A 19,087-nucleotide genomic window follows, 5' to 3' on the forward strand; every position below is an offset into this window, starting at 1 on the left:
ATGAAAAGAAGACTTCCTTCTCCTTTGGGCAACAGGAAACCTCCCTGCCTCTCCCAAATGCCTCCCGTGGCATCCTGGGGCCTGTCGCAAAAGAGCACCTCCAAAGGCTCACAGCTTTCATCTTGGGGGGGGGGGGCGAGGGGGGGGGGCTCAAAGGAAGCCCCTGTGGCCACAATAGAGCCTCTTAAGGCAGCGTTCCTCAACTTGAAGATGTCCGGACTTCAACTCCCAGAATTCCCCAGACGCTGCTCTTAAGGCATTGCAGCCATATTAGCAAGAGCAAAAGCATTTCTATGCCGCCTCTAAGCGGTTTCCAGAGCCAGCCTCTTGCCCCCACCCCCACCCACCCACCCACAAACAATCTGGCTCCTCCTGTTGGCAGAATACGTAACAGCAGGGAAAGGTTCCGGATCCCAGCAGCCAGCTTCTGCCTTAATTCCTGCCCCCCCCCCCCGGCCCCTCCTGTGCTCCTGAGGGCTGGTTTCCACGGGGAGCCTCCGTGGCTCTCTCACCTGTCGCCACTTCCTCCACGAATGCCACAGGAGCTTCTCAGAACGGAAGCGCAAGGCCGCTGCCTCCTTTGCCCGCCTGGAAGAAGCAGAGGAGACCCCGGTTTGGGTGGCAGGAGGTCCTTGGCCGAGAGACGGGCGTGTCACGAGGGAAGGAACCCAGATTTTAGCCTGGGGGATGGGGCCTCTGAAGCCCCGCAAAAGCCGAGACCCACTCAGTTGAAGGGCATCTCTTGCTTGAGCAGGGGGTCAGACTAGAAGACCTCCAAGGTCTCTTCTGACTCTGCTATTCTGAATGATTCACCCCTGGAAACGCAGCCAATCCCTCCGTCTTCCGGGAGACAATGGTGGGAGCCTTGGGAAGATAAAGATGGACCTGCCCAGCCCTACCTTAGAGGAGAAGCTCAGCTGGAGCAAAACTGGCATTGCCACCCTCTCTGTTCTTGGCTCCCTTTCATTGTGGAAGATCAGCCATGCGCCCAGGAGGGAGCATCACCGCCACTCCCCCCCCCCCAATTCAAGCAGTGACCACGTCAGGCCTCTCCTGTTTGGCTGCAAAGACCCAGCCCTCAGGAACCCCCGCCAGGAGCCTCTGCCATTAGGCCTTGAGCAACGGTGGGACCCAAACCCCCTCTGAAGCCCCAAGCAGCTCCAGGCGGGAGACCTGCCACCCCGGCTCCTTTGCACCACTTCCTCATTCCAGGTCAGCTCCCTCTTTTGCCAAGAATGTCCCTGGGCTCCAAAGCGCCCCTGCAACCTTTCTCAGAAACTCAGAACGAGGCGCTTCCTTCTGCCCCCCAAGCAGGACCCAGAGGGAGAAATCTGGGAGAGAGGACGGAAGAGGGGGGGGAGGGAGCCTCTTTGTCCCCTATCACCCCACCCACAGGCATTTGGTGAGACCCCCACAGAGGCCGTTTCGGGGCACAGCCGTCAGATCGAGGCCACCGAGAGACAAAACCGGGGAGCCCACAGCCGTTCGGGAACGCGGCTGTCGTTTGCACTGCCCTGCCTGGGTTCTTACCCTCTCTTCATTTCCCAGACATTCTCCCTCCAGAGGTGCAAAGTGGCCCGAAGGAGCTGGTGCTGGTGATGCCCCTTGGCCAAGGAGACGCCCTCTTGCTCTTCCAGGCAGGCCAGGGTGGCCCTGTGCCAATGGCCCCAGAACTGGGACAACAGCCGCCGTCCAGCATGCAGCGTTGCCTGCAAGCAGAGAGGCCAGAGGGGGGGGGGGACTGTGGCTGGGCTGCCCTGGGACCGTTTCCTTGGCAGCCTCTTGGCTTCAGGTGGCAGAACGCTGAGGGTGGGGGTGGAGGGTCAGGGACCCAAGCAAGCAAGCAGAGGAAGCCTCTGGTGCTCAGCAGAAGGGAGGCCAAGCTCAGGACCAGAAGGGAGGCCATCTGGGTTGCTCTGTGCCCAGAATAAGCCCCCCTTTGAGATCCGGGCCCACAACACCGAGACTGAGGAGCCAACGATGGGCGGAGAGGCCTGGCCGGACTCAGTCTCAGTGGGGCAGCCGTGCAGAGAAGCCACCCCAGCCGAAGGCGCCCTTACCATCTTCTCTGCCGCCCGTCCCTCCTGGTGCTCGCGCTGCCTCAACAACCACTGCGCAAAGACTCTCCTGGTCCACGTCTCCCTGTGGAAGAGCGCAGCGTCAGATGCCCGAGAGCAGCCAGGGCTCTGGGGGTCTCTGCAGCCCACAATCTGGAGGCCTGCGGGGCTGAGCGTACAAAAGGCGAAGCAGCAGCCGGAGGGAAGCCAGAGCCGGCCTGAAGGAGCAGCATCCTGACAGGCGGAGCTGCGGCAACACTGACTCAGGGGCCCCCTCCTCGTTTCCTTTGCAGGACGTGGCCCCAGGGGGCTAACAAAGGAGGAGGGTAAGTAGAGGGGGGTTTTTTTGAGGGGGGGGAGATACCTTCCAGCCAATTTTTGACTCTGGCAATTGTTGGGATGAATCCCTTGCAGTTTTCTTGGCATGTTTATCCAGTAATGGCTTGCTAGTGCCAGAGAAAGTGACTGGCTTAAGTTCCCCCAGCTGCCTTACAAGCCCCACATGGGAATACCAGAACTCACGTTCTCCCTGTTTCTCACACCCAAGTTCTAAACTTTGCAAGTTTCAAAATGACCCAAGACAACCTCAAATTGTGGACTAAAATGAGGATAAACTATTGGGGGGGGGGGAGATGACACGGGACAAAGTCCTACATCGGGGGAGAAAAGAAAAGGGAAGGCAGAAGTCTAGGAGGGGCTTGGCGGCTCCAGAGGCAGAAAAGATTGGGAAGTTTTAGTAGACTGCAGGAGTCTCACACGGGGTCTAATAAGGAAAAGGGTGTTGGGCTCTGGGCAAAAAGGCACACAGGGTGCAGGGCATGGGAAGCAACGGTCCCCCTCCCCTCCCTTGACTTGCTCAGCACACCCCCCGACCCCCCCCCCAGAATTCTGGGTCCAATTCTGGCCCCACCACCCAAGCAGTACGGTGACAAACTGCAGGGCGCTCAGAGGACGGCTATCAATGTGGGGAAGGCCTGGAACCCAAAACTGGCAAAGACTGGATGAAGGGAGGGGGTACATTTAGCGTGCAGCGCAGGCGGCTGCGGAGAGCTATGCCAGAGCTCTTCAGGGGTCTCAGACCAGAACCAACAAGGAAACAGGGTTAGGGGTTAGGGAAAAGAGGCAACAGAGGGAGAAGCTGCCTCATGAAATGGTGTGAAAAGAGTTCAAACAGAGGCTGTGTTGAATCTGACTCAAAAGCGAGAGCAGATCCCACACAGACTTGGAGGGGGTTTGCAATCTCTGAGGTCCTTTCTAGAGCTTGTAACACCAAGGATGGGTCCTCTCCACAGCTTCTCTCATTCAGCACCCCTGGGATCCATGACTGAGCTGCAAACCTTTCCTAGCTTTGCTCCTGGCGCCTCAAGAGAAGACGAGGCCAAGATCCGCATCAGGCAAGCAAGAAACGGGGGGCTCCCTCGCCCCTAAGCGAGAGGCTGCAGCCAGCCAGCCAGCCCACCTGTGGTAGCTGGCGGCCACCCCGTTCATCTCCCTCCACCAGAGCTGGTGGTCCTTGAACAGCTCCCAGGCCTGGAAGGCAGCAGACAAGATCACGGCCCCACGATGCTGCTCGGCTTTGGCCCACTGGAACTGAAGACAAAAAGAGGGTCTTAATGGGAACGTTTGATCCTCCACCAGGGCCTCCTGGCAGGAATCATCAGCCAACCAAACCACGTAACTCAAGTGGGAGATGCCCACACAGACGGCCTTTCCAGGCCTTGAGCTTTGCCCCCTCGAAGGCTCTTAGCAGTTCCTTGCCTTGGGGGCCCAGGATCGGTTGCTTAGCACAGTGGTGGGGAACCTAAGAAACAGGCGTCACAGGTGGCACATCATGTCATTTTTGGAGACATGTCAGGCCTCTGGAAACCTCTGGAAACCGTGCAAGGGGCCCTGCTCTCACGCAGCCTCTGGAGCCTCCAAAAAGCAGGAGAGAATTGGAGATGCTTCTCTGCTCATTTGGGAGGCTGGGAGGCCACGCAAGAGCATTCTCTGAGGTTTTCAGGCCTCCTGCGATCCTGAGCCGCAGCTTGAAAAATATTTACATTTATTAATTTAATTTAAATTTAAATAACTCTTTGTTATGAATTGTTCCTCTTTTGTCTAGAGATGAGTGTGCGTACACTTGCATGCGTGTGACATGCGGCACGACAAGTGAGGCGTTTTCTGACTTTCCCCCTCACTGGCTGAGCGTCTTCCAGTCTAAGCTGTGGGAAAACTGTCCCTCCACATCCTCCGTGGACTCAATCAGGCCACGCCTGGCGCTTGGGGGGGGGGGGGGGGCTCCTTGCCGAACCCTCCCAAGTGCCGGGAGCAGAGGACGGCCTGGGGCTGGTGGGTGTCCCTCTTCGGCCTCCCCAGGCCTTGCTGCTTGAGGCGCCACAAGCAGACGGCCACTGCCCAGCCTCCCACGGAGACCGCAGGCCCTTGGAGCGACTCTTTGGGCCAATCAGAAAATCAGTGAGGAAGTCCTGCTTCCAGCTCCCCTCCCCCAACCTATCTCCTCCCCCCCCAGGGCTCCTTTTAACATCTGAGGACGGGGCCCCCCTGGCTTTTAAGCCCTCTACAAACCCTCTCCTGGGAGCCTTTGACAGAGAAAGGGCCAAAGGAAAGGGAAGGGAGGGAGGGAAGGAGCCATCAGTCTTGGACCCTGATTGAAGTTCAGGGCTCCCTCCGTCCCACGTGGTGACTGGCACTCGGGGCTTCTGTCTCTGTGCCTCACCTTCCGCCATCTTTCCCCGCAGGCTCCCTCTCTCCAGGTCCGCAGAGACCTCCGCAGCAGCCTCCGCCTGGAAGGCAAAAGGGGCACTTCAGCCGAGGGTCTGGATGCTCAGCGCCAGGGAGGGTTTTCCCTGGGCCAAACTGAACGGCACAGCAAAGCAGAGGATGAGTAAACCCCAACTTGCAAGGGTGGGGCCAATGTGATGCCTCTGGGCTTATGTGGCATCTCTGTTTTTTGTTAGTGCCCCAAAAACTCAGCGGTTGGAGCTGCTGACCAAAGGCTTCAGGGTCAATCTAGGGTTGGCCGGAGCTGGGACCCAAATCCTTCCACACCCCAGACCTACGATTTTCAACAAGCCGGTTTACGGGAAGAACTAGTAACTACTCTAGTCCGTCGGGGGCCTCGCTGCGGAGAAAAGGCACGCACAATTTGATGCCCTCAAGGGCGAACCCCACACGCCAGGCAGGAGTGACCTCCACGCAGGGGATGCTCTCCAGCCCTGCCTTCCCCCTTCTCTGACGCTGTGCAGGATTTTCACAAGGAACTCGATTCTCTCTCACTGCCACAGTGCAACAGCACGTAAGCAAGCCAGAGGGAAACCGGCTCATCCCCAGCCATCCCCCCCTCCCCACCCTTCATAGGCGGAGCCTCGCTGGCACGAGAGAGAGAGAGAGAGAGAGAGAGAGACAGAGAGAGAGAGAGACAGAGAGAGGAGAGAGAGAGAGAGAGAGAGTGCCACGGGCCACTCGGCAGCACCTGTGGTGAGAAGTGGCTGCCAGGATCAGGGGACGGTGCAGCTCATCCTCCTTCTGCTCCAGACGAGACCTCCAGCAGGCCCAGAACCTGGATGTGAGCTGGAGAGGAGAGAAGGGGCAGCAGATAAATAGTTCACTCCATTCACAAGATGCAGGGAGAGAGGGAGGGGGGGGTGTCACCAAACATCTGCAGTTGCCACCTGGGACTGAATTTGGGTCCCAGGGAAGAGCGGATCACCCTTACCTCTCATCCAGCTCTACCTTCCATATAACGAACATTTTGTTTTCCCTCACCCCTTTCCTGGGCCCTCCCCAATCAGAGCGAGGTACCCCAATTCTTGGAAAAGTCCCTCGGTCAGGTGCCATCAAGCTGGGCTCAACCATAGTCCCTTTCTCTGTCGATTCAGGCTCTCTAAGGGCTCTTGGATCCCATCTATCCATCCGCCTTCTCTCCTCTCTTCCCCTCTGCCTGCTTTCCTCCGTGCTGGTAAGGATCCCCCTTTTCCCAGAGCAGGATCTGCTTAGGGTTTGCGCCCAACTTGTGTGCTTACTGATCTCTGCTGTCAGGGAAGCAATCCGCCTCTGTTTGGCTTGGGACTGTTAACTGCCTTCCTCTGGAAGCCCCTGGTGCCCTTCGTAACCATCTCCAGATTCAAGCCCACGAAGACAAAACCATCCACCATTTTCATTTCTTTGTCATCATCACCCATAAATTTAATAATTACTGTTTACATTATTCAGGTTTTAAATTTGTACAGATGCATAAAATGTGATCTAAGAACAACCCAGTTGCAGTCTGCAATTTGTCGTGTGTCGTCCCCCCCCCCCCCCCCAAGTTTCCTGCATGGCAGAAAAACTCAACCGCGCACAGGTGTCCCATTCAGGGTGGGTGCTGAGGCCAGCACAGATGCCGCAGGGGGAGAAGTCGTACTCACCGTCACCCGGTGCTGCTGACAAGCCAGGTTTCTTCTGACTTGCTTGAGGGAAGCCTCCCGGATGTTCCTTCGCAAGGCATGGAACCCACAACTCTGTGAAAAGTGGGGAAAAACAGCTGGCCTCAGTTCCAGGTGCAGGGAAGGCGCACTTCTGGAACAGCCCCTCCTGTGCGTCCTTCGTGAAAGCACAACTGCTGAGGCCAAAAGAAGCAGGTGAGCCATTGCAGCGGGGGGGGGGGGAGTGCGTGCGTGCGTGCTGAGCACAGAGCCTGGGGGATCTTCTCCACTTAGTGGCGCTGCAAGTGCCCAAGATCATTAGCCATGGCCTGCCAGAATGCAGAGTAGAACCCGCATCCTTCCCGCCTGGATGCAGCAGGCCAAGCAGCTCATCCAGCCACCCACAAGAGGCCGAAGCCTCCAGCCTTTTCCCCGAGAAACCACCAGGCTCTTACCAGCAGACGACGGTTATGGTGGCTTTGAGCCAGCCGGTAATGCTCTGCTTCTTCAGCACACAAGGCCACGTCTGACGGACGGGTTAAGAAGTGCAACGGATTGGACTACCTGCAGCTGCTCTATCCCTCAGAGGAGGAATGCAACGTCTCGGAAGATGAACCAGTGTGGCTCAAGCACGGCTTCCCCTTATCCTCATCGTCCAAACAGGATGGACGCCTCGGTCACTGTCCGAGTTAGGAGACAGTGGCCCTTCTGTCATCTATCCTGGGGCTCCTGATGCAGTGGCCCCCAACCTTCCTTCCTGGCTCCATGGACCTGTGGCAGGGGGAGAGTTCCACTCGTGCTACTGAGCCCCTGCGCATGCGCAAAGGAAGCCTTGCGCACTCGCCCATCGCTTAGCCCGGTTCCAAATGGGCTGCAGAGTGGGGGATGGGGACCCCTGTTCTAATGTGTTCTTTACATGGGACTCCAGGCAATTTGCACCAAAAATGAAAGCAGCATCGGTTAAGATTTGCCTCCGAAGGTCCATCCCCCCAACAGCCCCAGGGACTTTCAACCACCGTGAAAGGCCAACAGGGAAGGCGGCAGGTACCCCTGGGGGAAAAGGCTTCTCAAAAAGAGCGGACCCTCCAATGGGCCTCCTGCACACCTGCACCAGCCAAAGAGATTCTAGGAAGGCTCCCTGGAGCCAAACCCCAGCCTTTGCCTGCGGCTTTCCTTCATGTACGTTCCTACTTCATTATTACATTTGTTTGCTCCTCATCTCACCACGAGGATTAAGGTTAACCCCTATCAGAAATTGCCAATTTAAATAACTCGGGTGAATCTCGCTTTTTCTACCCAACTGGAGGGTTGTTTTCTTCTGTAGACCCTCCATGCAGGCCTCCTTTCCAAAGGGAGCTCACACACAAACGTTGAGGGGCTTTGTGGGGGTTCGGACCTCCAGCAGCAGGAGAGCCCAGGGGCGGATACAGAGCTTCCACTGGGCAAATGCCCTTCGCAGAGCTGTGCCAGCCGCCTGCTGGGCGAGGTGCTCCGACTGCTTCTTGTGCTTCCACGCCAGCTGCCAGGCCGAGAAGTGCCAGCGGAGGAGCTGGGCATGATGGTGCTGCGATGCCAGCCCTGGGGAAAGAGAACGGCAGGACCTCAGAGGGGAGGGAGACCTTCTCCTGAGACAGAAGCTCCTCCAGTGGCCACCACAACGGAGCCCAGAATTTATCTGGCTAAGCCAGAGAGGGCAGGGACTTTTGCCCCACTTTATGACCTTCCTTGGCGCAGCTGAATCACGTGAATCCTTGCAGTTGTTAAGTTAGTCACACGGTTGTTAAGTGAATCTGGCTTCCCCACTGACTGCTTGTCAGAAGGTCGCAAAAGGGGAACACGTGATTCAAGGACACTGCAACCGTCATAAGTGCGAACCAGTCGCCAAGCAGCCCAGGCTTCATCCCGTGGCCATGGGGATGCTGCAATGGTCGCAAGTGTGAGAACTGGTCCGAAGTCACTTTTTCAGTGCCATTGTCACTTTCACCAAATGGACTGCTGTAATTTGAGGACCAGCTGCACCAATCAGGAGAGGGATGCCTTCCCCTATGAATCCTGGGGTGAAAAGCGGCTTTAATATAATGGAAGCTGTTGAGAAGAATCCCCTGCCCTGGAAGGGCTACTTAACCCCCTCAGGAGCTGAGCCAATTCTCCCCTCTGCCCTCAAGCCCACCTGTGCAGACAGCCCACTTCCACAGTCCCATTCACAGCCCTGACGCCTCCACCATTCACATCAGCCAAAGGGCCTGGCCTGGAGAACCTCCTCGGCTCGGCTCACCTGCCCGGGCCCACCAGACCGTGCCTCGGGACCCCCCCCCCCTGTCTGGGACAACACCGCCCTTGCCACGCTGGCGAAAGGGCCTCCTTTTGGGACACTCACTGCTCCTGTGCTGCTTCTCCCTTCTCTGGTCCACGTACTGGAGCCAGGACCTCAAGCCTTTGCGTGTTCTCCAGTGCTGCAGGCACCTGGCTGCCCAGCCGGCCGTTGCTCTTTCCCGCTGGAGTTGTGTGTCGAGGGCCTTCCACTGCAGCCAGGCCTGAGGACAAGAGTGACCAGAGGCTAAGGGCCCAAGGCAGGCAGGGAAGGCTGACCACTCAGGCCCCTGCCCTCATTCCCCAAACCCCAGGGTCAGAGGGCGTGGCCATGACCTCCTGGACTCACACGAAGCTGCAGGCTGTGCGCCCACTGCTGGAGGGCCTGGGACTCCATCCCACGGTAAGCCTGACTCTGGCACCGTCGCCTCTGCCACAGTCCCCAAGAGAGCCTGCTTGGAACAGGGAGAGACGTGTGAAGGCCAAGGGCTCTGCAAAGTATGGGTGCCATCCCTTCCGTTCACAAATGGGGAGGGGGGCCATTAGGCCACGAAGCCCCCTTTTCTTCCTGCCAGACTCCAGTAAACAACGGCCATCATCCACCCTGGAAGCTCCTAGGAAGGCCCTGACCTGCCCCTTTGCCTCCCAGCCGATAGTCCTTGACTTACCACGGTTCGTGAGTTGACCGTCTGAAGTTACGACGGCACTGACCTATGACCGTTTTCCACATCTATGACCACTGTAGGATCCCCATGGTCACCTGATCAACATTTGGGTGCTGGGCAACTGGCATGTCTTTATTATGACGGTTGCCAAGTCCCGGGATCCCTTTTTGTGACCCTCTGACAAGCCAAGTGAAGGGGGAAACCAGATTCACTTCCCAGTTGTGTTTCTAACTGAACAGCTGCAGCGGTTCACTTAATAACTGTGGCAAGAAAGGACATGAGATGGGGCAAAGCTCACTCAACTATCTCTCACAGCAACAGAAACTTTGGGCTCAGCTGGGCTTATAAATTCAGCAAAGTATCTGAACTTTGCTGCCTTTGGTCCTCTGGAACGCAGCCCCTCCCTCCTGGGAATCCAGACTATATTCCACCACATTCAGTTCCTCACCGCAGGGTGCTCTGCTGCCGGAAGTGCAATGCCTCCCAGTGCATCCGTTGCTTCATCCTGCGTAGCTGGACGTAGCTCAGCCAACTCCGCCAACTCCAGAGGGCTTTCCGCTTGGCTGCTGTGGACGATGGTTGGCGAGGTCATGAGGAGGAGGAGGAGGAATATCGGTGAGGTTCACATGTCATGCTAAACTACGCTTCAACCACACTTTGCTAATCAAATACTACATCAAGGTTAAGTCAAGCCTGCCTTTATTTTGATAAAATGTGATTTCCCACTCCTTTGGGGAAGATGTCTGTCCTAGGAGGAGCAAAGCCCAGCTGGAGAACCGATGGCATCCCAAGAAACATGAGATGAAGCAGGCAAGGCAGCAGGGGGCCACCAGGGGGGGAGGCCCCTTTCTGCAGCTGCTGCAGAGGGAAGAAGAGCCGAAGCATCAGGGAAGGACGAGGGTCAAACCCAACCCAAGAGGTCCATGGCAGATTTCCTGATCTGCAAAGAGCTACTGGATCATGAGGGTCTTTTGAACCAGCAAGTGGGGTTTGGTTAAGAATCTCAGCCTTGCAATCAAGCAGGTGATGGGAGAAGAAGCCCCAGAGAGACCAGTGGCCATCCACAACCCCCGTCCCTCCTTTGCAAAGAGCGCTGGAGGAAAAGGGACCTCTGGTTCTTCTTCGTACAGCACGGAAATGAAGCAAAACCCGATTGGTCTTTCTGCTTTCACTGCTCTGTTTGCATCGACTGTTTCCAGAGACGCTTGAGATGGGCTTCTGAAAGGGCAGAAGGAGCTCCCTGAACTTTGGGGGGAATTGAGCCATGGCAGAAGATGCCAAGTGGAAACTGCATGCCAGCTTTGCACCAAATTCCTACACTGCCCATCTCGCCTACGTGAGATGCCTTCTCCTGTGGACGACGACGACTCCACTTCCTCCTCAGAGGCCCCTCGTTCCTGGCACGTCAGGAATTACTGGACATGAACTGCCAGCAGAAGAGGCCTCGGCTGGGGAGAGCTTGCAGGACAGTGAGGAAGAGGAGGAGGAGACGCCTGCTGTGGTGACTACACAGGGCAGAGAGGCGGAGGTCTGCCAGGTTGCTGGGGAAAAGGCCCTCTTGATGGGCTGCACCGGGAGCTCTTTAGCACGGCAAGCAGAGGGAGGGGTTGCTGGAAACAGGGTGGGGTTGAGGCCAAATGTTTGTTTGTGAGATGCTGGAGTTTGGGAGCTACCTGGATTTAGACACAGTTGCCGGGAGGTTCTGTGTTTGGGTTTTGGACCCTGTTTGAGCAGCTGGTCTTCTGTCTGATGGACTAATTGGCCACTGCCTGGGAGTTTCTTCTGGGGTTTATTTGTGGTCGGCTTTGCTTGGAAGCTCTGAACTCCTGTCCTGGGCTGTTCCTGTGAATTCTACTGGTAAACCCTGAAACTCTGAGCGGTGGACTAGCTGACAAACCTCATGGGAGGCTCCAAGGCTCAGGTCGGGCTTTGGGCTTCTCTTTGGAAGCTACCCAGCCAAAGCCTGGATCTCCGAGACTGTTTTCCCTTTGCCGTATGTTCACTTCCTTGTTTATCTTCTTGGCCTCCAGCCAAATTGCCGCTCTAATGTTTTTAAAAAGTGAGCCAGCTGAAAACCTGCAACAAAACTGCTGGGGGGTGGGGGGAGAAGACAAAATAAAGTTCTCTCTAAACCAAGAGGGACGGGAGGGCGGGCGAGTGGGGCAGCACACTAAGTAATTCTGGGCAGGTTACAGCAATGTAATAAAACCATATAAGCTCAGGAAGAAAAGATTAAAAAGAGAATTTGCAAGTCAAAATAAAAACCAAAATGAAAGAGCGACGGGAAGGGTTTTTTCCCTGAAGCAGCGGAGACACGTCCAGGAAAGGGGGAGCCCTGCGCCTTCCATGCTCTCGCCCCCTCTCCAGCAGAGCAGCAGCACCTGTGAGCCAGGAGGAGAAAACTCTCCTGGCCCAGAAGCATTTCCAGAGGTTGGGGGAGAGACTGTGGGCACAAGCACTCTGGGTAGGCAGCCCATCGACAGAGGCCTTCCCACCAGAAGGCAACCTGGCCTCTGGAAGAGCCTCTCTCAGCCTTTCTGCAGATAGGCGGCCAGATAGGCACTCGGCTTTGCACGAGGCTACCTTTCCTTTTTTATGAAAGGAATTCTTTTAAAAAGTAGGCCAACAAGAGAAGGAACTGGGTAGGGGCAAGAGTGAAGAATGGGTGGCCCTGAGCTCATTTGCCCCCAGGCTCCTTCTGAGAATCGAGCCCCAACCCTCGCTCCCTTGCCCAGCCCAGCCCTAGCACCCACCCCACCCCCCACCCCCAGCCACTTCTCACCATGGGCCTCTGCAGTATGGTAGGCGAGCTTCTTCGCTCGTTGCTGGAGCAGGTAAGACCTCCAAGCCTGAAAGACCTTGTGGTAGAGAAAATACCTGAGCAATGGAGAACAGAACGCTTGGTCAGCAGTCGGGATGAGGTTGAGCTGTGGCACATCGAGACAATAGAGCATGTGCTGAAGGGATTTCTGCAAATGCTTCATAGCAAACGCTTCTTGCTAAAAGGACTATTTTACATAAGTCTCTCTCTCTCCTTTTCTCCCTCCCCCACTCTCTCTCTCTCCCCCCTCCCCCCTTCTCGGTAGGTGGGTGTGTATTAAGAGTTAATACCAGGAGATTTTTCACTGCAAGATCCATCAGTAGGTTGGTATACAGGAAAACTCCCAGCTATCTCAGATGCTTTATAAAAATGCTCAGAGTATTTCTTTTTCTTCCTTTGTTTTAAAGATACGGCACTTCATGGGCAACCTTTGGGGTTGAAGGCCCCAAAATTAGCCGTAGGGAGTGGATGACAGGCCGAGAAAGCCAAGCAAGTGGAAGCCTTCGTGGAAGGGGCTGAATTTCCATTTCTCCAGATATTTGTAATAAGTGTGGTCCCTGCTACAGTTTAACCAATCATACTTTTCCTCTTTCCAAAGAACAGAAAACTGGGACTTCCAGGGAAGAAAAGTGGCGCCACTAAAAGAGGAACTGATGACTGGTGGAATGAAGAGCCAGTGACTACACAGGCTCTTCACAATTTCTCTCCAGACAAGGAGAGGCCCTGAGATCATCCACAAATGCTCCAGACAACTCTTCCCCACAAGGAGACTGCAAGGCAGGGGTCTCTTGTGGGTTTAGAGCTACGGGAGGCGAGGAAACAACTATCTTGCTCAAGTGGTCAGTGCCTCAAAAGGTTTGCACGCTTCCTTTTTTCATCACTTCTGGAAATTGCTTGTTAACTACTTTTCAGTTATTTGGAAACTTTAGATCAACAAATTTTACAATTTGTAAATCGCTAGCAAAAGAAATTTGAAATACCATTTGTTTCTTGAATAAACAGCAAAAAAGTGATCAAATTTTTGATTTTAGAAAGTTACAAATACATAAATTTGAAAAGATTTGAAAAGAATTAATAAGAATTCTTCCCATGAGAAAAGATATTTGTTTTAAATTCTTTTTTAAAAAAAAAATGATAAGTACTTTGAAGATTGGCCATTAGGGGGAACGGAGAGGGAACTAAAACCATTCAGGGGGAGCTCTGACATTTGACTTACTAATGCAGGATGAAACAAAATATTTTAACATGGGAGACCGGACACCAACTATGGTTTCGTTTAACATTTCAACATATTCCTTCATACTAGGCAACCCCTGATCTCTTGGGCCTTCTTTCAGAGATATTCCTTCCCAGATTCCTCAACGATAGGACTTCCCTGGGGAAGTTGAGATGGATCTGTGTTGAAAGCAACAGCACAAACCTCAGCACAGGAAATGTTGGATGATGTCACAAATTGTTTTATCATCATGTTTAATGTCATAAAGTGTTTTATAAAATTTGCCCAATTTCAACTCCACCGGAGTCACCGCTCTCAGATTTTTGACACATTCTCTAAGTTAGCCCATTTGAGCAACCAAAACTGGTTGCCCTGGCATGCCATTTTGCCCTGTTCAGAGTTACGGGGACAGGAATATTAGTAGACTGTAGATTTTGTTTTATCATCAGAGACCAGGAAGAGAAATGTTGAATAAATGGAAACTAAACACATCAACAAACAACTCCTAAGCTGGTCTACCAGGCTCAAAATAGTTTAGGATCTAAACTACGGTTAGCATGAAACATGGTTTAGTGCAGTGTTTCTCAATCTTGGCAACTTGAAGATGTCTGGACTTCAACTCCCAGAATTCCCCAGCCAGCGAATGCTGGCTGGGGAATTCTGGGAGTTGAAGTCCAGACATCTTCAAGTTGCCAAGATTGAGAAACACTGGTTTAGTGCAATGTCTGAACCGAACCATTTTCTATTTTCTATTTTGCTAGGGTGCAGGAAAGACAACGTAAGCCTGGGAAATGAGAGCAATTTTCTAACAGGCTCAAATGGGTTCCTAGACCAAAGAACGGGGTGGCATCAGAAGGCCTCTGGCACAGACCTGTGATGGCAGTCGGCTCTGACGGTAAGCTTCCATTCTCTGCAAAGAACCCACCATTCCTCCTTCCACTCTCCAAAGGTCTTCTGCAGCGTTTTCTGAACAAAATGAGCCCTACACAGAGATGACAACAAAAACACACCAAACACCAATAGAGATAAATAAGTGTGTGCTCTGGGGCAGGCGGTCACACCAAGGACGTCTGGAGCTGATCAGACATTTGAGACAACTGCTCACATCCTCTCCCAGGCCCTCTAATCAGCTCATTTGCCCTATGAGAGCTCTGGGGGGTAGCCTAATTCCGCTGGCCTAGGAAGCCCTCCACATCCGGATCTCCAGCCCTCTGCTCCAAGGCAAACACAAGAGCTAACCTGTGTCCACCTACAGGAGCCAAAGTGGCAGAAATAGAGAAACGCATCTGAAGGAAATGTGAGCTTCGGGGCTGGCTGGGGGCTGGAGGGAGGGAGGGAGAGCTGAGGTGGAGGGTTGGGCCTCTCTTCCACGGGCTGCCCCGGATCTTTCGTGCTCAAGAGGGACCTGAAAGCAGCCCCGGCTGAACTGAACAGCACAAACCTCAGCACAGGAAACGTTGGATGACGTCCTGCACTGTGTCATAAACTGTTTTATCATCATGATTAACGTCATGTTTTATGTTTGCTCAACTTCTATTCACGGGTCCTGAATTTTGGACACATGTTATAAGTTAGCCCGGATCAAAAATGGTTTGCCCCATGATGCCATTCCACCCAGCTAAAGGTTATGGGAATGAGAGTTTGAGTAGCACTTAGATAAGCCAGTCCTGATGATCGATACCCTATTTTTTGTATCTCACTGCAGAAATGCAAACATCTTTGAGCGAAAAGCTTACCTGGCCTTGGATGGCAGGACTCTTCCAAATGCCTTCCTCTTCCACAGGTAAAAGAATTTCCTTGCCAGGTGCCTAGGAAACAAATGGAGACAGCAATGCTGCTGGGCAGACTTTCCTTCCCCCAAAACCCTTCCCCCAGTCTTTCCTAAATAAACGGCAACCCTCAGTTCTCCACGCCAAGCCTATTTTTTTGAGAGATTCCGTTTTCTCTAACAGTCATAGGAGCTACGAGGAAGAGCCGAAGTGGAGCTGGGAAATGGGGTTTCCATGAAAACCGGCTGAGAGCTGGTGGATTCTTCTCACCTGTTCAAACCATTCAGAGTTTGGCATTCCCTGTCCAGATGCCCAAGGAGGCCAAACAAGCCTGTCAGATCACAGAAGCCAATAGCCATCTTTTAAAAAGCCCCACCCATTTATAAAAATGGATGGAATGGAATCAAGACTCCTCCGGGCCCTTCGATTCTAAACCTCCCTGAGATGGCCACTGGAGCTTTCTTCTGTGATGGCTTTAAGCATCCTTTGGAGAAGATCAGCAAAAGGGAGAGCAGCTTTACTTGTCTGTAAAACTCCTTTTGCTTCTTGAGGTGCAGGACAATATAACTCAGGGGTCTCCAACCTTGGCAACTTTAAGACTTGTGGACTTCAAATCCCAGCCAGTAAAGCTTGAGTTGAAGTCCAAAAGTCTTAAAGTTGCCAAGGTTGGAAACCCTTGATAATAACTGATCCGGTGACCTGATCTGGTGATGCTGCATTAATTAATCCGCTTAGCATCTTATAGGAAGCCACTCGCTGTGATTTGTAACCCTGCTTTATGGCTGAAAAGGCTTAAATTCAACTGTACCCAATTACACAAAACATATTTGAACTTATGCTGGTTTTGAACTATAACACACATACAACTAGCTGTAGTTAAACCACTCTCAGTTGAAGGCAGTAAGTGCATCCCGCCAGAGTGCATTAAATCAGCTCCTTATGTTACCCAGACTGCCTTGGCAGCAGCAACAAAAAGATGCTTAAAGGTCTTTTTAAACAGCACTCTCTTCTTTTGAAACTCTCAAATGGAAAATAGCATTCACCTCGGCTAAAACAATTTGTGGCACTTACTGGGAAATGTCTTCATAAGCAAGAAGTTGGTTTAGATCAGGGGTGTCCAACCTGGTTAACTTTTAAGATTTGTGGATTTCAACTCCCATGGCTGGCCGGGGAATTCTGGGAGTTGAAGTCCACAAGACTTAAAGTCAACAAGATCGCACACCCCTGGTTTAGATCCCTTCTAAGTCACCTTTTCTCTGAACCTATGTTATTGGGAGGTAATTTTCGATGTATTCCAGTTACTGTGGTTTATGCTTGAAACATAAATCACTGAAAGATGCTTAGGTGGACAAAGCAGGAGACGCATTTCAAAAGTTACATTTCAAGATCTAATTCTTGCATACGCCTGCCATTTCTAATGGGTCATTCAGAGTAACAGAAAATACACAGAACCCAAATTTCATTCTTACCTAATACGAAGTTCTTTCAACCTCCCACCTCGGTTCCAGGTATACATCACACGATATAAGATCCGACAATTCCCACTTTGCCCTGAATTTCTCTTCGGTTGAGACGGTATTGGCTGGCGGCCCACACATTCTTTATGTGGTTTCTGTGCCTTTTGAAACTTGGAACTTCAAAACAAAAACCATAATTGTTATCATTAGAAATATAGTTTTACACTATTTTATATAGATACAAGAACACCAATCATTTCAGAAATGCAGGAAGCAATGGATGGAAAGTAATCAAGGAGAGAAGCAAACTAGAACTAAGGAGGAATTTCCTGACAGAACAATTAATCAGTGGAACGACCTGCCTCCAGAAATAATGGGTGCTCCATCACTGGAAGTTTTTAAGAAGAGATTGGACAAGCTTTTGTCTGAAATGGTACAGGGTTTCCTGCTTGAGCTGGACTAGAAGACCTCCAAGGTCCCTTCCATTCGCAGCACCTTTTCTGCTACAATAGCTCAATTTTTCCATTTCTATTGATGACAGAATTTGCAGACAAATCAGCTTCTTTAAAACAACCTGCCTGAAATTCAGGCTCCACATAATTTAATGCTAAGATAGACACTGAAGGAATTCCTCGACTTATGACTGCAATGGAGACCTATTCATCGTGGTCAGAGTTATGACAGTCATAAAACAGGTCAATCAAGTGACTGGCCTGTTTCATGACCTCTTTTGCTGAGGTCATTAGCAAATGCTATGAACATGAAACAAACCTGGTTTACTATAGCTATGGTTCTGCCAAACACTAGAAGTGTCCGGTTTTGCCAAAACCATCATAAAGTACAGTCATGTGACCAGAGGATACTGCAAATGGGCTAAATAAGGCCATGCTGCCAAGCACCTTAGTCATAACTAGCCCCAAAGTAGGCCTGTCATAAATGACCAGTTGTAAATCAAGGACTACCTGCAGTTTCGAAGTAATGGCTCTCTTGATATTAAAAAGTGCATCTGCAGTCCAAGGCAGGTAGGAAGCAATAGTTATGTTCCCTAAATAGGTTAAACCAAAACCAAGCAAACCATACAATAGTTTAGTAAAATATGCAAACCGAGATAATATTTCTAAAGCAGGGTGGACAATTATGGGCCCCTAATGACCCGTGGACTCCAACTTCAACCAGAATTTCTGAGCCAGCATGAGAGTGGAACCAAAGGCTCACCCCTTAAGTCAATAGAAAAACAATGACTACACAGACACAATGCATTCTCTGCAATTCTGCAAAAACCACATTCAACGTTCAGTGGGGGGGGGGGGGCTTGGCAGACGCCAAATGTAAAGGCTCCTTTCAATGAAATCACAACAGGTGGTCCTCACTTACCAACTGTAATTTGGACATTAAGCCATGTGGTCATAAAATGAAACATCATGTGGCTGCATCCTCCTAACGATTTCGGGGGGGGGGGGGTGTTTCCTAATAATGAAGGCAACATCCGACTTCCTGCCTGCTTCTCCATTGCCCGATTGTGGGAAGCCGGCTGTGAAGCGGTGATCAGACCACCAGGAGGGGGCGCCGCAATGCAGCCACTTCGACCACCGGCTGTAAGTCTCGTTTTCATCCGAGTGCTTAATTCTGAAGGGTCACAGAATGGGCGGTCGGTAAGCAAGGACCGGCCGGTGTGGTGAAATCTGAAAGCAATGCAGGACCCCGGAGTGATGGGTGGAGCCTTTCTTGCCCCGCTGCTCTTTCCCACCAGCCAGGCTTTATTTGCCGTTCACAGAGTCCTTATAAATTGTACCTTTCCGAACATTGACCCCCCCCCCCCAGCAGGCGTCCCTCTCCCCGCCACACAGGGGAGAGCAGCCGGCCCTTCTCACCTGCCCCGGCCCTGCCTCTCCATCAGGCGCCCTTCCCGTCCAGGCGGAGCCCCGGTTTTCTGGCGGGTCGCAGGGGAAAAGAGGAGATCCGTTAGTCCCGAGTTCGCACATTCAAACGACCGTTTAGGACCCGGTTTGGCGCGGCGAGAGCTCTCTGGGCATACGCAGAGTGCCTCAATGGAGCGTCGCCCCGCGCCCCCGCCAAGACGCCCGAGGAACCGCGCCGGCCAAGCCCCTCTCGCCCCTCCAGCCCGAAGAAGCCCAGCGGCTAAAGCGGCATACCGTCGCACGAGCGTCCGCAGCCGGGGGGACGCGCCTGGCTGCGCGGAAGAAAGGCTGCGCGGACCCACTGGAAGCCTCCGCGGACGTCTTCGCGCCGGATGAGCGCGGTCCCAACACGGCCGCCGTCCGTTCGTGTGTAGCTCCGCCTCCTCAAGGGTGTCCTCAGTGGACTGTCTCCTAGATCGCCTGAAGGACCCTTCCCGCGCCGCCCCGACACGGCACCCGCCCTCCGC

At 53.0% G+C, this 19,087-nt stretch overlaps 1 protein-coding gene across 6 annotated transcripts in view; it reads right to left on the reverse strand.

Annotated features, from left to right (window-relative positions):
* SFI1 (SFI1 centrin binding protein) overlaps positions 1-19,087 on the reverse strand; it is a 36,933-nt gene that overhangs the window by 17,678 nt on the left and 168 nt on the right. For 2 of the 6 annotated variants that reach the window (XR_014176472.1, XM_081966586.1), the window contains exons 2-18: positions 18,573-18,631; positions 16,714-16,878; positions 15,212-15,283; positions 14,347-14,457; positions 12,221-12,315; positions 9,887-10,004; positions 9,123-9,225; positions 8,841-8,997; positions 7,892-8,041; positions 6,919-6,989; positions 6,467-6,559; positions 5,533-5,630; positions 4,777-4,843; positions 3,517-3,647; positions 2,061-2,142; positions 1,531-1,709; positions 513-588 (exon numbers count right to left, since the gene is read on the reverse strand). Coding sequence is in view for 5 of the 6 variants with exons in the window: in XM_081966586.1 (XP_081822712.1) it covers positions 513-588; positions 1,531-1,709; positions 2,061-2,142; positions 3,517-3,647; positions 4,777-4,843; positions 5,533-5,630; positions 6,467-6,559; positions 6,919-6,989; positions 7,892-8,041; positions 8,841-8,997; positions 9,123-9,225; positions 9,887-10,004; positions 12,221-12,315; positions 14,347-14,457; positions 15,212-15,283; positions 16,714-16,878; positions 18,573-18,631 (1,827 nt within the window). In the remaining variant the exon portion in view is untranslated. Of the gene's footprint in view, positions 1-512; positions 589-1,530; positions 1,710-2,060; positions 2,143-3,516; positions 3,648-4,776; positions 4,844-5,532; positions 5,631-6,466; positions 6,560-6,918; positions 6,990-7,891; positions 8,042-8,840; positions 8,998-9,122; positions 9,226-9,441; positions 9,552-9,886; positions 10,005-12,220; positions 12,316-14,346; positions 14,458-15,211; positions 15,284-16,713; positions 16,879-18,075; positions 18,337-18,572; positions 18,632-18,854; positions 19,067-19,087 lie in introns of those variants that run through there. The other 4 variants (XM_081966587.1, XM_081966588.1, XM_081966589.1 and 1 more) reach the window with 4 other exon arrangements.

Source organism: Natrix helvetica (assembly GCF_964273705.1).
Source record: "Natrix helvetica genome assembly, chromosome: 14".
In the NCBI taxonomy this organism is placed as follows: domain Eukaryota; kingdom Metazoa; phylum Chordata; class Lepidosauria; order Squamata; family Natricidae; genus Natrix; species Natrix helvetica.